The sequence below is a fragment of the Pecten maximus genome, chromosome 17 (assembly GCF_902652985.1).
Source record: "Pecten maximus chromosome 17, xPecMax1.1, whole genome shotgun sequence".
Taxonomy (NCBI): Eukaryota; Metazoa; Mollusca; class Bivalvia; order Pectinida; family Pectinidae; genus Pecten; species Pecten maximus.
This window is the reverse complement of record NC_047031.1, coordinates 23,092,679-23,106,080: the sequence shown is the minus strand read 5'-3', so window position 1 is coordinate 23,106,080 and position 13,402 is coordinate 23,092,679. Positions and strand designations below refer to the sequence as shown.

The 13,402-nt window shown below is 35.6% G+C and overlaps 1 protein-coding gene across 2 annotated transcripts; it reads right to left on the bottom strand.

Annotated features, from left to right (window-relative positions):
* Window positions 1-2,570: 2,570 nt before the first annotated feature.
* On the bottom strand, window positions 2,571-12,788 carry LOC117315360. Of its 2 annotated transcripts, none has more exons than XM_033869515.1 (6): window positions 12,663-12,788; window positions 6,855-6,982; window positions 4,902-5,043; window positions 4,208-4,313; window positions 3,774-3,965; window positions 2,571-2,711 (listed from the first exon to the last, which is right to left on the bottom strand). In XM_033869515.1, the coding sequence occupies exons 1-6, from the start codon at window positions 12,716-12,718 to the stop codon at window positions 2,598-2,600; spliced, it is 738 nt and encodes a 245-aa protein (XP_033725406.1). In that variant the 5' UTR covers window positions 12,719-12,788; the 3' UTR covers window positions 2,571-2,597. The 2 variants fall into 2 exon arrangements, with proteins under 2 accessions (XP_033725406.1, XP_033725407.1); XM_033869516.1 differs by lacking the exon at window positions 12,663-12,788 and adding an exon at window positions 7,748-7,838.
* Between the last annotated feature and the right edge of the window lie 614 nt (window positions 12,789-13,402).

The window sequence follows — 13,402 nt, the reverse complement described above, 5'->3', positions numbered from 1 at the left end:
TGGACTCCTGACAAACGTCCCGCGTTAAACCAATGACTTCACAGCTAGAGGCTAAACCTATAAAATTGTCACATTGATTCCTGACAATCAAACGTCCCGCGTTAAACCAATGACTTCACAGCAAGAGGCCTAACCTATAAAATTGTCACATCGATTCCTGACAATCAAACGTCCCGCGTTAAACCAGTGACGTCACAGATACAGGCAAAACTTTTTTAAGTGTTCCACTGATTCCTGACAATCAAACGTCCGGCGTTAAACACTGACGTCACGGCTACAGGCAAAACCTATAACACTGTCACATTGATTCCTGACAATCAAACGTCCCGCGTTAAACCAGCGACGTCACATCTAGAGGCCAAACTTTTTTAAGTGTTCCACTGATTCCTGACAATCAAACGTCCCGCGTTAAACTAGTGGCGTCACAGCTTCGGAGGCACACATTTATTGTTTTCCATTGATACTTGACAATTCAGCATTTCAAGTTAAACTGATGACAGCCATATGCAGCAAGCTAGCCTATGCCTTGTTCAACGATTTTGTTTGACTCCCCGTCATTCTCGGTAAAACGCTACTGTCGTAAGCCCTCGTCAAACTTCGGCTCGGGTTTGCTGCGACGCGTTGACCTTTCACTTTGAATATTCGCCACGATTTATGGAGATCATTCTTCCTGAATTTTTCTTTGTACACAGTTTCTCAGAGTGTAATCTTCCCCTTGCGTTAACAGTACTACTCCAAGGACACATATTTTCTTGTCCTTGTTCAATGATTATTACAAATGCTGTTACATCAGATTACCTCGACGTCGACAAACCTTATTTTCCTGATTTTCCTCGTTGAGTTTTCCTCTTTGTTGTTGTTTTTTTTCTTTAAGCCACTGTTTCGTAACTTTTTGAATCCAATTTGAAAGTTTTCTTCAACATACCAATGCTATATTCAATTTCAAACCTATAAATGTTCAAGTCCTGATAAACATCATGTTGATCCCTTTTTAGCTACAGAAGATTCAGTGGGTTGGTTTGGTGAAGAAGAACCCCCATTGCTTGGCTCCAAACTTTTTTGGCCGATAATACCCAAACCCGACATTGATTTCATCAACTTTGCTGGCTGTCTGCCTGATAACCATACCTGGAATCAAAGCAACAATATATTATTAAATACATTATTTATGATCTAGGTATACATAGTTATTTGAACGGCCATGCAGATCAGACATTTCTCTATAGAAGAACTTGTCTATTATGGTCAATTGGGAATACAAACTGGTGGACAAATGCATGGACAAACAACTAGAGTTTACTCGTGGGATGTATGTTAGGCAGAACATTTGTGGGGTGCAACCCGTAAGACGATCGGAATTTTAAAATCATTTTTTAAATACATCCATCGCTGAAACGCACGACGGAGGGATGGACGAACTGACAATGTGGGAACCTGTAAATACGTGTATGTTATATATAACTGCAAATAAACTACACACCTGGACGAGTATCTATAAAACCAGGGGTCATCCTGTTCGTAACCTTCGTCACTTTCACCTTGACCTTTCTCATTGTACGACTGGAGATACCTTTAAAAAAACAAAATCTCATTTTGAATTTTTGTGATGTGAAGACGTGTTTTAAATGACTCATGTCAACATAAGACAATAAATACTATCGAGTAAAATATGAAAACGTTGCCTTGTTCGGCTCATTAACCAAGTAACATTAACCCCTTAATAATTAGTTGTAGAACATGTTCTCATATCAGTGATATTTTAACGAGGGTCTCCCCTGTAGGGTTAAATCTTCCGGATGTCAACTTACTAGAACTTCATCACTTAAGCATACTTCCGAGGACAACCAGCAAGACATCCCCGCTGGTCAAGTTATACTGACAACCGACGAACCAGTCAATATTTTATGTTGAGAGACACCAAAACCATAATAATGTTTAAAAGCGGTCATTTTCTTAAGGTTTTAAACATCATAAAAGTGCTTCAAAACACTGAATTACTAAGTATGAGTTACAGCGTTTCAGTACTTTCACTAATTTGAATACCGACTTTACTACAAAAGAGATTTAGCGCTTCAGAACTTCCAGTACTTTAATTACTGATTTTACTACATAAGAGTTTTAGTGTCACAGAACTTCCAGTACTTTAATTACTGATTTTACTACATAAGAGATTTGGAGGTGGATGCTTAAGAGTTTTGGCGCCGCAGTACTTCCGGTACTTTGATTACTGAGTTTACTACATTTGAGTTATAGCGCTACAGTACTTCCGGTACTTTGATAACTTACTTTACTACATTTGAGTTATAGCGCTTCAGTACTTCCGGTACTTTGATAACTGACTTTACTACATTTGAGTTATAGCGCTCCAGTACTTCCGGTACTTTGATAACTGACTTTACTACATTTGAGCTATAGAGCTTCAGTACTTCCTGTACTTAGAAAACTGACTTTCTACATTTGAGTTATAGAGCTTCAGTACTTCCGGTACTTTGACATTTGAGTTATAGCGATTCAGTACTTCCAGTACTTTGATATTTGACTTTACTACAGTGTACATTAGAGTTTTGGCGCTGTAGTATCCAGTACTTTGATTATACTTACTTTTCATGTTCGTGCATCTTGCTGATGACCTCATAAAGGTAGCTTTCTATGCCGTACTGAAGACGACCACAAATCTTGTCTGATACCACACGTATGATACTTCTACTGACCTGAGGATGGTACAAATAATACAACCTTAAAATAGTGATTAAGTCACGGATACATTATATGGAGATTTATGAATATAAACTACACCACACAGCTGTCTCAGTCTTCACCTCTTCAGTGATGCTAGGGACCTTAATAATGAAATCCAGAACGGAAATTAGGGGATTCTAATACAGCTTTAAAGGGACTTCGTGTATTGGTTTATTTTGTTTCACGTCCCTTTAACAGCCAGGGTCATTAAAGGACGTGCCTGGTTTTGGAGGTGGAGGAAAGCCGTAGTACCCAGAGAAAATGGACTAAATGATTATATGTTCATTTAATAACGTAAAAAGCAGGTGAATGTAAAAAGTTATGCATTTGTGTTATTTTGTAAAATTTTAAAGTGTTCGTTACATTTTTTTTTTTTTTTTATATATAATGAAAACCTCTCTCTTCGATAGAAACAGTAAATGGCGGCAGATACAACTTCCAGCGCTGTTTGTCGATATTTTGAAGTTGATCAACATAGTCAATATCTCACAAGAAGTGTCTAAGTTTTGTAAATACATGTAGTTTTATTTCATATACCACAACGCTTTCCGGAAATCAAATACATGAAGAAAACTAATGAAATATAACCATTTAGCCCCTTTGATATGTGTTAAAATATATTATGCGGAAACATTTACCCCAAGATTTAATTAATCATTGTCGTTTTGATATTTGAGAGTTTGAACAGAATACGACAGGTTTGTAAGTTATTAACGGTCGTCATTTTAATAAGAATTTTGACTTGACGTGTGGAGTAGAGGCAAAGTCCACCGGCATCGCTTACATTACCACGCAGTTATGTAATACATATCAAATACACAATGTATTTAAAAGCGAGAAACAAAATCGTCATTTAAAATGGAAAACTATATATAGTAATTATAATTAATTGATATTTTTAGTTTTACTATTATTATAACATTATGTTGATATGGGTCAAACTATATCTGTATGTCATTATCCTTGTTATACAACAAAAAAATGTAGAGTCACCAATGTAGGTCAAATTAAGACGGGTGTAGAAAATCACTTACTTTCTGAATTTGAGACCTTGTGTCCCGCTCCAGATCGGCGATAGTACGACAAGCCGACTTGGTCCTGACCAGCTCCTTCTGGATCCGGTTTCTCTTCATCTGTAGGAAGAATAACAGCCTCTTCTTCATCGGACCGGATTCGTGTAGTCGATATAAAATGGCCGCCAATTTGTTTTGGTGCTTGGCGCTCGCCTGGCAACAACATACAACAATGGTATTCACATATCCGTAACGTTAATTTATTTATTTATTCATCTATTTATTTGTTCTTTTATTTATTTATTTATGTAGCTTTTTATTTTCAATCTCCATCTGATTGGATTTAGTCGTCACGTGACTTTGTGAGTGTATTAGGTAGAAGTACGGGTGCAGTATAAAAGATTCTAATTAGGTAACTTAAATTGCCAAGAATCAACAAACATCACAGGACTTACCCGTTTGTACATTTCGGTATCAGCCATGATTTTCTTGTGTTTCTTGACCAACTTCCGGAGATTGTTTTCCTGACTGATCAGCTCTTTGATCAATAATTCGTCAAATCTGAAGTGTACCAAAAGTCAGTTAATGTTCAATAAGTACAAATGTTTAAAAAAAAACCAAAAAAAGCAAAGAACAAAAAAAACATGTTTTAGAGTATTGATTAACATGATATTTTTACTGTATAACGCATGTTATTTGCGGTGGTACATAATGTACATTTTATTCTTTTGACACGATATTGCGCTTGTACATTATGTATAAAACGACTAAAGACTGGGATTTTCTTCCCTGTCTTCTATTTGAGAGGACGTTAAGTAGGAAGGTCACCGTTATATCGAGGAGGAGACATATAGAGCTATATACGCCAAGAAAGAGTCTCTGGTATTCGTTTTTATGCATAAAAAGCACCTAATAGGAAATAAAAATTAAAGAAAAAACTCGTTAAATAAATCACATTTTCCATGGACATATATGATTAAGTTAAGTTATATTAATTCTGTAGTAATATGCGGACGGGGCTATCTGATCCGTGTCCAAATTACGAAAAATTCCATACATGATTTATAAACTGTCCTATAATGTAATGATTTGTGGAAGACAATTTATATCACGGGGTCACTTTTATTAGGTTACTTTTGACTGACTTACGTCACAGTTTTGCGAAGAGCCTGTTTCTGCATCGCCGTTAAATTCGGTAATTTTGTTTGTTTCGTTTGACAACATCCTGAAAATCCGTCTGCTACCAGTGTAAGGATGACGTTCTCTAGGACGTCAAACAAGCCGTCATAATCTACAACAAAGAGCAAACAAACCGTCATAATCTACAACAAACAAGCCGTCCAAATCTACGACAAAGACATAATAATCTGTCAAAATCTACAACAAACACAAAACAAGCCGTCAAAATCTACAACAAACACAAAACAAACCGTCAAATTCTACAATAAACGTCAAGCAAGCCGTCATAATCTACAGCCAACACCAAACAAGCCGCCATAATCTACAACGAACATCGTACAAGGCGTCAAATTCCTCAACAAACCTCAACACTAGCAGTCAAAATATACAATAAACACCAAACAAGCCGTTATAATCTACAACAAACAAGCCGTGAAAGTACAACGAATATCGTACAAACCGTCGAACTACAACAAATGTCAAACAAGCCGACAAAATATACAACAAACGTCACAGAAGCCGTTCAAATCTACAAAACACACCGGACAAGTCGTCAAAATCCACAACAAACATCAACACTAGCCGTCAAAATATACAGTTATGACAGAGGAGTCCGTCAAATTATACAATGTCAATCAAGCCGTCCAAATCTACAACAAAGGCAGAATAATCTGTCAAAATCTATAACAAACACAAAACAAGCCGTCACAATCTACAACAAATGTCAAACAAGCCGACAAAATATACAACAAACACAAAACAAGCCGTCAATTTCTACAACAACCGCCAAACAAGCCGTGAAATTCTACAATAAACGTCAAACAGGCCGTCAAAATCTACAACAAGAGTCAAATAAGCCGTCATCATCTACAACAAACGTCAAAAAGTTGTCAAAATCTACAACAAACACAAAACAAGCCGTCATAATCTACAACAAACGTCAAAAAGTTGTCAAAATCTACAACAAACACAAAACAAGCCATCATAATCTACAACAAATGTCAAACAAGCCGTCATAATCTACAATAAACGTCAAACAAGCCGTCATAATCTACAACAAATGTCAAACAAGCCGACAAAATCTACAACAAACACAAAACAAGCCATCATAATCTACAATAAACGTCAAACAAGCCGTCATAATCTACAATAAACGTCAAACAAGCCGTCAAAATCTACAACAAGAGTCAAATAAGACAACCTTCAATACTGATGTGAAAAGGAACCCAACTTAATATTGAATAAACTAGAGCAACATAGATTTACACGACGACACTTAAAATGTACTAGGAGAATTACACTAATGTTCCCTGCATGTAGAAGTTTTCTGCTTCAGCTACGATACCTACCAAATAGTCAATTCTAGATATTCTTTCGCTCAAGGTCAAACATAAGATCGTAGTGACAACAACAATATTTACACAAAATCTTTATTACATGTATCGTTCCAAAAAAGACCGAATGGGACCACAAAGCAACAATAATCTTGAATTGTAAAATGGAAAAAAAAATCTTGATAACGACCTATCATTACTTTAAAGTCGTAATACGGCTTCCGTACAAAACTGTAATTATTTGTTACATAAATTGCACAGAGCACAGAAATTGTGATAGGGTGATAGGGTGATATGGGGAATAAACTATTGAATAGTGAAACATCTTTGGTATTTGAAAACGTAGACTCGGAAAGCAGCAATGTTACTTTGTAGAAATGGAAAATTTACAGAAAAGCAATTTAAATTGTCACGCTTAACATGTGGCTTAATTGTTAGTTGTCCCGGCTGGTTATGTAAAGTAAAGATCCCGACAAACGACTGGTGTTGAATAGTCTGAAGCATTCCCAGAGTTTCCTAAGTATTACCGACGACATGATTGATATAATTAGAAAATGAAGGAAATATTTAATAAAAGCAGATATTTTACCAGTTTTTGTGGAATTCAGCTCCATCATAATCGTCCGACAAACCGATAATTTGGAGACATTCTGAGTACAACTCCTCCCCTCCTCTGTCACAGATATCGCCTCCGCGAGATTTGTAAATCTGTCAATGCTGAAAAAAAGAATTTCTAACTCAAAATAAAATCAAGTGACATTTTTGTGATGGCAGTAGTGTAGACAATTTTTTTATTTTCTTGATGTTTTTTTTTTGTACTTGTAGTGTTTGCTATTCTCTCTATATATCACCTGTGTCGCTACCTTTATTTAGTTGCGGCGCGTGCTACATGTACATTTTGTACATGTCTAGGTACTTCAGCGGTACACATTTTATTTTCCCCTAATGCCGCATTAGGTTTGGTTTTTATCTTATATTTATATCAGTGCACTCTTAGGACACCACTGTCGATCGGGGATATATAAAAAGCTGGGTGCCAATCGAATGTACGATGTGAATGTTGGATTTACGAGTAGTGAAATTTAGACTGTATTCTATTTCTTATCTGTTAAACAATCATCAACGTTTACTCATATTTTTCTATATTTTATGTGAAAAGACCACAGATAGCATTATTTTATGTGTAAAGACTTAGAATAAAAATAATGTTTAGATTAACTTAGGGAAGGACAATATTATAATAAATATGTACATAAAATTGTATTGTCTTGTTTATTTCGAGAGCGTTATCTTCACATGAATAAACGGGAGTGACTTAAGGTACGATGATTTAGTGCTTAGAGATAGGGCTAGGTGACCGAAGGATCGCTAGTTCGAGTCCCGACAACGGCGCTGTGTCCTTTAACAATATACTTTACTCCGTAGTAATCCAGTAGATTGAGCTGTAAATGAGTATTATCTTATGACAACTACATGACTTACGTTTTGGCGACAACTCTCGTGATTTTCTCTACATCTGGAATGATAATTTCTTCCATTCTTATAAATATGTTTGTTGTTTTTTCTATAGAAATTGAAGCGCGCTAGTGTCTATTGCATCTTCTACTAAGCCGTATCTAAGACAAACAATCGATGACGTAATAGTACCTATGACGTCATAGATAGAATTAGAAAATGGGCGCTCCTTGCGGGTATTTCAGCAGTTATCTCCCTTTTGAAAGATCTATTTTATTAAAACAATAATTTATTTATATTGATTGTGATTTGTTATTCCTTATCTCGAGATTTCACCAAATTGACGCCATTAAATATATTTATGACTTTCGGAGACGCTTTATCAACTTGTTTGTTGGTTTTCGTTAAGAATCGGTATTCAACTTTGTACAGCGGTTAGCCCTGATATCATTACATGTCGCCTACAGGGTTAGTGATGTAACATACATATGTACATTTGTATGGAGAATAAAGAGCATAATCCCAGGGTCATGAGACTGATCGTCGTTGCAAATATGAATATCGCAATTGTAGTTAAATCAAAAGAAAACAGCAGCAAACTTTCATTTCTTTTATTATCAAAGCTTAATTTTTCCTGATCTCCGTTTCTGGTTGCAATAAATTTCTACAAAGAATAAAATCCTTTAATTGAATAGATAAACTTAACTTTCTATATTGACATCTGGTTTTATATATATATTTTTACAATTATTAAAATTTCATCGTCAAGACGTTTACCAGCGATATGATTATTGGCTGTATAGCCAATAGACAGCCTATAAAGAAAACTCATTTTGTTGAAAGAAAAAGGAATGAGAAGAGCCTCTTTAAGAAATTCTTTATAAAACTTTTGAACTTAAGAGCATTCTCGCATAATATGAACTATAGTTTATCTTTCTAAATTACAAAATGATCAGTATGGATAATTTGAAAATCATATTTTAAACATAAAGGAATTTGCCGTAAGGATATTTTGTACTGTTCCGTACTGAAACCATTGTATGTCAATATTTTTAGTTGTTGAATTATAATTTCGATGAGATTTTTCCAATTTAAATAATTTAATTACAATATTTCTTCCCTTTTTTCTTCTTCCTTTTGGAACAGACATTTCATAACAATGACATTATGTAAATCCTTGGTACCTTTCTTTTCATTAAGAAATAATTCATGTTACGTCGGATGATTGGAAGAGATGGTTGGCCAATATCAAAGTCATATTTGGCAAAATAGGATTTTTAAGCAGATGCTACACCATGGAATTGAAGAAAATTTGTGTTTAACCCACATATCTGATTAAATCCCTGAATATGTATGAAAAGGGCAAGAGGCCAAATGTTTTTTTAATAGGTCACTATAGTCACTCCTTTCTTACACCAATCTTTATCAAATAAACTCTTTTTTTTAACAGTCAAATCCCTATTGAACCATAAAGGGATTACCCAAATATTTCTTCTAGTATGTTGTCTCCCTTCCTTTGTCATTAAACCTGATTTTATTTGGTCGTTCTGTATACCTAAACTCTCTTGTGCAAAACTACATCAAATCCAGCAGTAAATGTTGATGTGTATTCATGCACTCTATCTTGCGAACCTGTGTCTGTTGTAAAGTATTCTATATGTTTTTGCCTATCTAAATGATATCATGTAAGTATTTGTGTGATGGGAGAGGGCGTCTATAAGTTGACAAATCTTGTGTATATCACTTTCTCTCTATTTTGGCACTATAATATGTTTAAAGCAAAAAAAAGTAAAACGTCATTAAACCTTATCCAAGCTGAAAAAATGCTCCTTCCAGAAGATATTTTTACAACCATTTCGACATTCCTGTAAATAAACCCAATGTGTGTACGTTTTCAGAATTACTTGCCGTTTAGCAGTATTTTTTTGATAATATTCTCATTCATCCTAGAATTAACACCCTTTTTCAGTTTTCATTTTTCATTTTCAGTTCCACGTTAAAATAATTCTGAGTAACCGAATCTCTCTTATTACTTTGACAGTTTTACTATTCCATAAAAACTGAAAAAAAGGCTAAATTCAAAGTATTCAGAAATTGATCATATGGATTTGGCAGACCATAAATGCATTTTTAAATTGAGATATCATAATCTAATCTAGTGTAAAAGTTCAAGGAGTAGTAGTGTGAAGACAGCCGGGATCGAACCCGCGACCCTCGGCTTACTGATCCGCCGCTCTACCGACTGAGCTAAAGGGAAATTCCCCCTAGCCGGAAGCTAGTAGGCGACCATACAACTATGTACAGTATCTACAATTAAAACCCGGCTTGCTACACTAGTATTCTCCCCAACATAGCGACCTGAGATAAAAACGGACTGAGCCTCAATGATTGATACATACAAAACCGATGGGTTAATCGTGATGTTTTAACAAATGTGAAAACGTAAAGACAGCCCATTCCAACATAAAATGCCTTGTGAGAAAGCCCCTCTCTTGCGGGGTAAACAGTAGTAAACTTCTTGAAATTATACGGGGCAAAAACACCACAAGACTGACCAGGTCCGGCCGACCTTGACCTCGTAAAAATCTAAACTTTAATTTGTGCTGAATAATGTTTCATGCTGACATTAGTGATATTGACTTGATACCGAGTAATTTCATCTAGTGCCTTGAAACTGTTTAGATTTATTACCTCAGAGCTGACACCAGTGGCGATGTTATAAACAAGGCCGGGACGGATTCTGTTTTGGATTACAATGCTGATATTCTGTTACAAATTAAAACCTGAATCATATTCCGTCATTATATTACGGAAATCGATATTCGATGACCTTCAGGGAGTCTTAAAGTTTGTTAAGTTTGTCTGGTCGAGAGAACCAGCTTGTATAGTTTAGGATATACAAATTATCTATATTATCATCACAATTCAGTTTACTACATTGACAGTGTGCATGAACCTGTGAATTTATTACATCTCAAAATTTTATTTGTTATAAAGCGTTATTGTTATTTAAAAAAATAAAAATTGGATTTTTTTCTATCGATACATCTGTATCGAAAAAAATATAACAAATAATCGGTTTTATAAGACTTAAATAATTTGCTTTACATCATAAAAGATTCAATCTGCACGTAACAAAAATAAAACAACCAACTGTGACGCCGGACTCTCAAGGCATACATGCATCATAGTCTACGTGTTTTTCATCTCGGCGATTCGGGTTCGATTCACCGATTGCACATAAATAGGTATAAGGTCATTTACCCGACTACGACTACGCGCGGATATTATACACCAGTCTGATAAAAAAAAATAAAAAAAAAAAAATAACTTGCTTTAACTAGTTCTTAAATTTGCGGAGAAAACACTGAAATTCAGCAGTGCGTCTAAATTTGTTCGTCCAATTCTAACGTCTTGGCGAAGAAAAATCTGAACTGGTCTGATCTACATATAGAGCAGAGGAGACAACATCACATGAAGTAATTAAGTTCAAACCAACTTCTCAATGAAATTCGCATTTGGATTGATTAACAGTAGCAATTCAAAACTTTATTTATGTTACAATAACTTGGAAACAAGTAAAACCATCTTATAGTAATCACATTTGTTGGCCTGGAAGGCTCTTACTGTTGGAGGAAGGGGAAATTGAAAAATACCCTGCCCACGCTGGGGTTTGAACAAGTAACATCTCGCCCCCATAGCGTACAGACAACCACTAGGGTAAGGGGTCATTCACGTACTGTACATGCCTTGTATGATATAGCAAGGAGGTGTACTAATCTCGGATTTTAGATGTACATTTCCTTACAACACCATAGGAAATGAGGGGGCCTAATCAATATATCAAAATCCTGCAAAATATCTATTATGAACGAGTCACGACATCAAGTTTTCAAGTGGACGCCAAAAGCAGGACCAGAGGACGTTCACTTAAAGAGGCTTGCCCGCAGAGAGATCAGAAAAATTGGCCAATAGAAAAAGATTTTTTACACATGACAGATTGTTGGAATTGTTGAGTTTTTCATTTTATTTTCCTTATAAAACGCTGAAAAGTGATATTAAAACCTCATTTTTTAATATTATTTATTTAATCGCAACCCGCAATATGTCCCCGCTATAAAGTGGAGTCTAATTTGATTGACACATCAAAGAAACAAGCACGTGCACAGTGCCGCACAGTGATAACTTCAAAGGCAGCGGCGATTTACAAAGAAGATTTGCCGTTATATTCCATACATTTCCCTCTCAGGTTGAGTTTTAAAACGTCTTTTAAATACATATTCTGTAATTGTTTTCAAGAAATAAAGTCGGAAAGCCTCTAATTTTGTCACATAGAAACGTGTACTGAAGTTTATTTAGTGATCGGAGATGTGCCGTTTACCGGTCCGTCTGCGGGTAAGCCTCTTTAAGATATTTAACAAGCGATGCTACCTGAACATCAAGAAAAAACTGTTTATCTCCCGCATTGTAGACGCCTGGAACACCTTGCCACAACATGTTATAGATACAACACATCTAAAATAGTTAGAAATTCTACCGGACAATCATTTTGGGGAATTTAACCATATTTAGACACAAAAGACATTTTAATTACACCAGGAGTATTACTTACTAAATATATATTCATTTAAGCATTGAACGGCTTTCAGTTGGCATTCATAGTCAATATGAATGCCAACTGAAAGCCGTTCAATGCTTATATTTACCATCTGTGATTTTTTATTTGTCGTGCGATTTTTTTTTGAAATTTTCAAATTCAAATTTCATTTGGCAGTTCATAAGCTGGTGAACTCGCAACTAAATTGGTAGGGTTATATAGTGGCAGTGCCATACAATGGTAAATATACGGATATAGAGGCTTACAGCCTGCATCCTATGTTTATCGTATTAAACCGTATTAAATGTCATATGCACTATTATGTACAATGTACAAAAAACTTACGTTTTCGTTGTGATTCGTGCAATCTTCTCTACATTCGGGATAATTACTTCCTCCATAACTTTCAATAAAACGCCGAATATTCTCTGTTAATTCCACCAGTGTGCTAAACTGCAAGTCGCGCTGTTCCGTAACTAAGCCGCAACAGCGAGTGACGTCATAAAACCGTGACGTCACAATGCTGTAACATAGTCGCGGCCCTTTACGGGGACTGTACCAGACGGGCCGTATGTCTGGTGGGAAATTAACAACTTTCGCGGACAACTTAACACTTTGACAAATAAAAGGAAGTGCACATTAACAAACACGTCGAAGTGATGAGTATAAATTGTTTTGCAACTTTATTTAGTTATTTATCTATTTATTTATTTATTTATTTATTTATTTTTTAGTAAATCAGTTAAAAAATCTAGGTGTCACCAATCGAGTTGATTACATTCCGTGTAGTTCCGGAATAAATTGGAGGAAATGATCACCGCTTCCCTATAATTGGTGTGCAGATTTATTTGATAGCGGTATAAGTGATCTTTTCATTCGGTTCAATTACGGCGAAAGACATTAAAATGTTTGTTTTGGTTTTGTGTTGTCTGACGTTCTACCAAGACCTAAGGTTATTTAAGGACGGTCACCCCTGTGTGCGAAATGCATGGGTGTGTTTTGGCAGGCTGCAGTGTGTTCGTGGATCTGATGTCGACTATAGTGCTACCGCTCAGATACCATTCTTACGCCCTACCGCAAAGTAA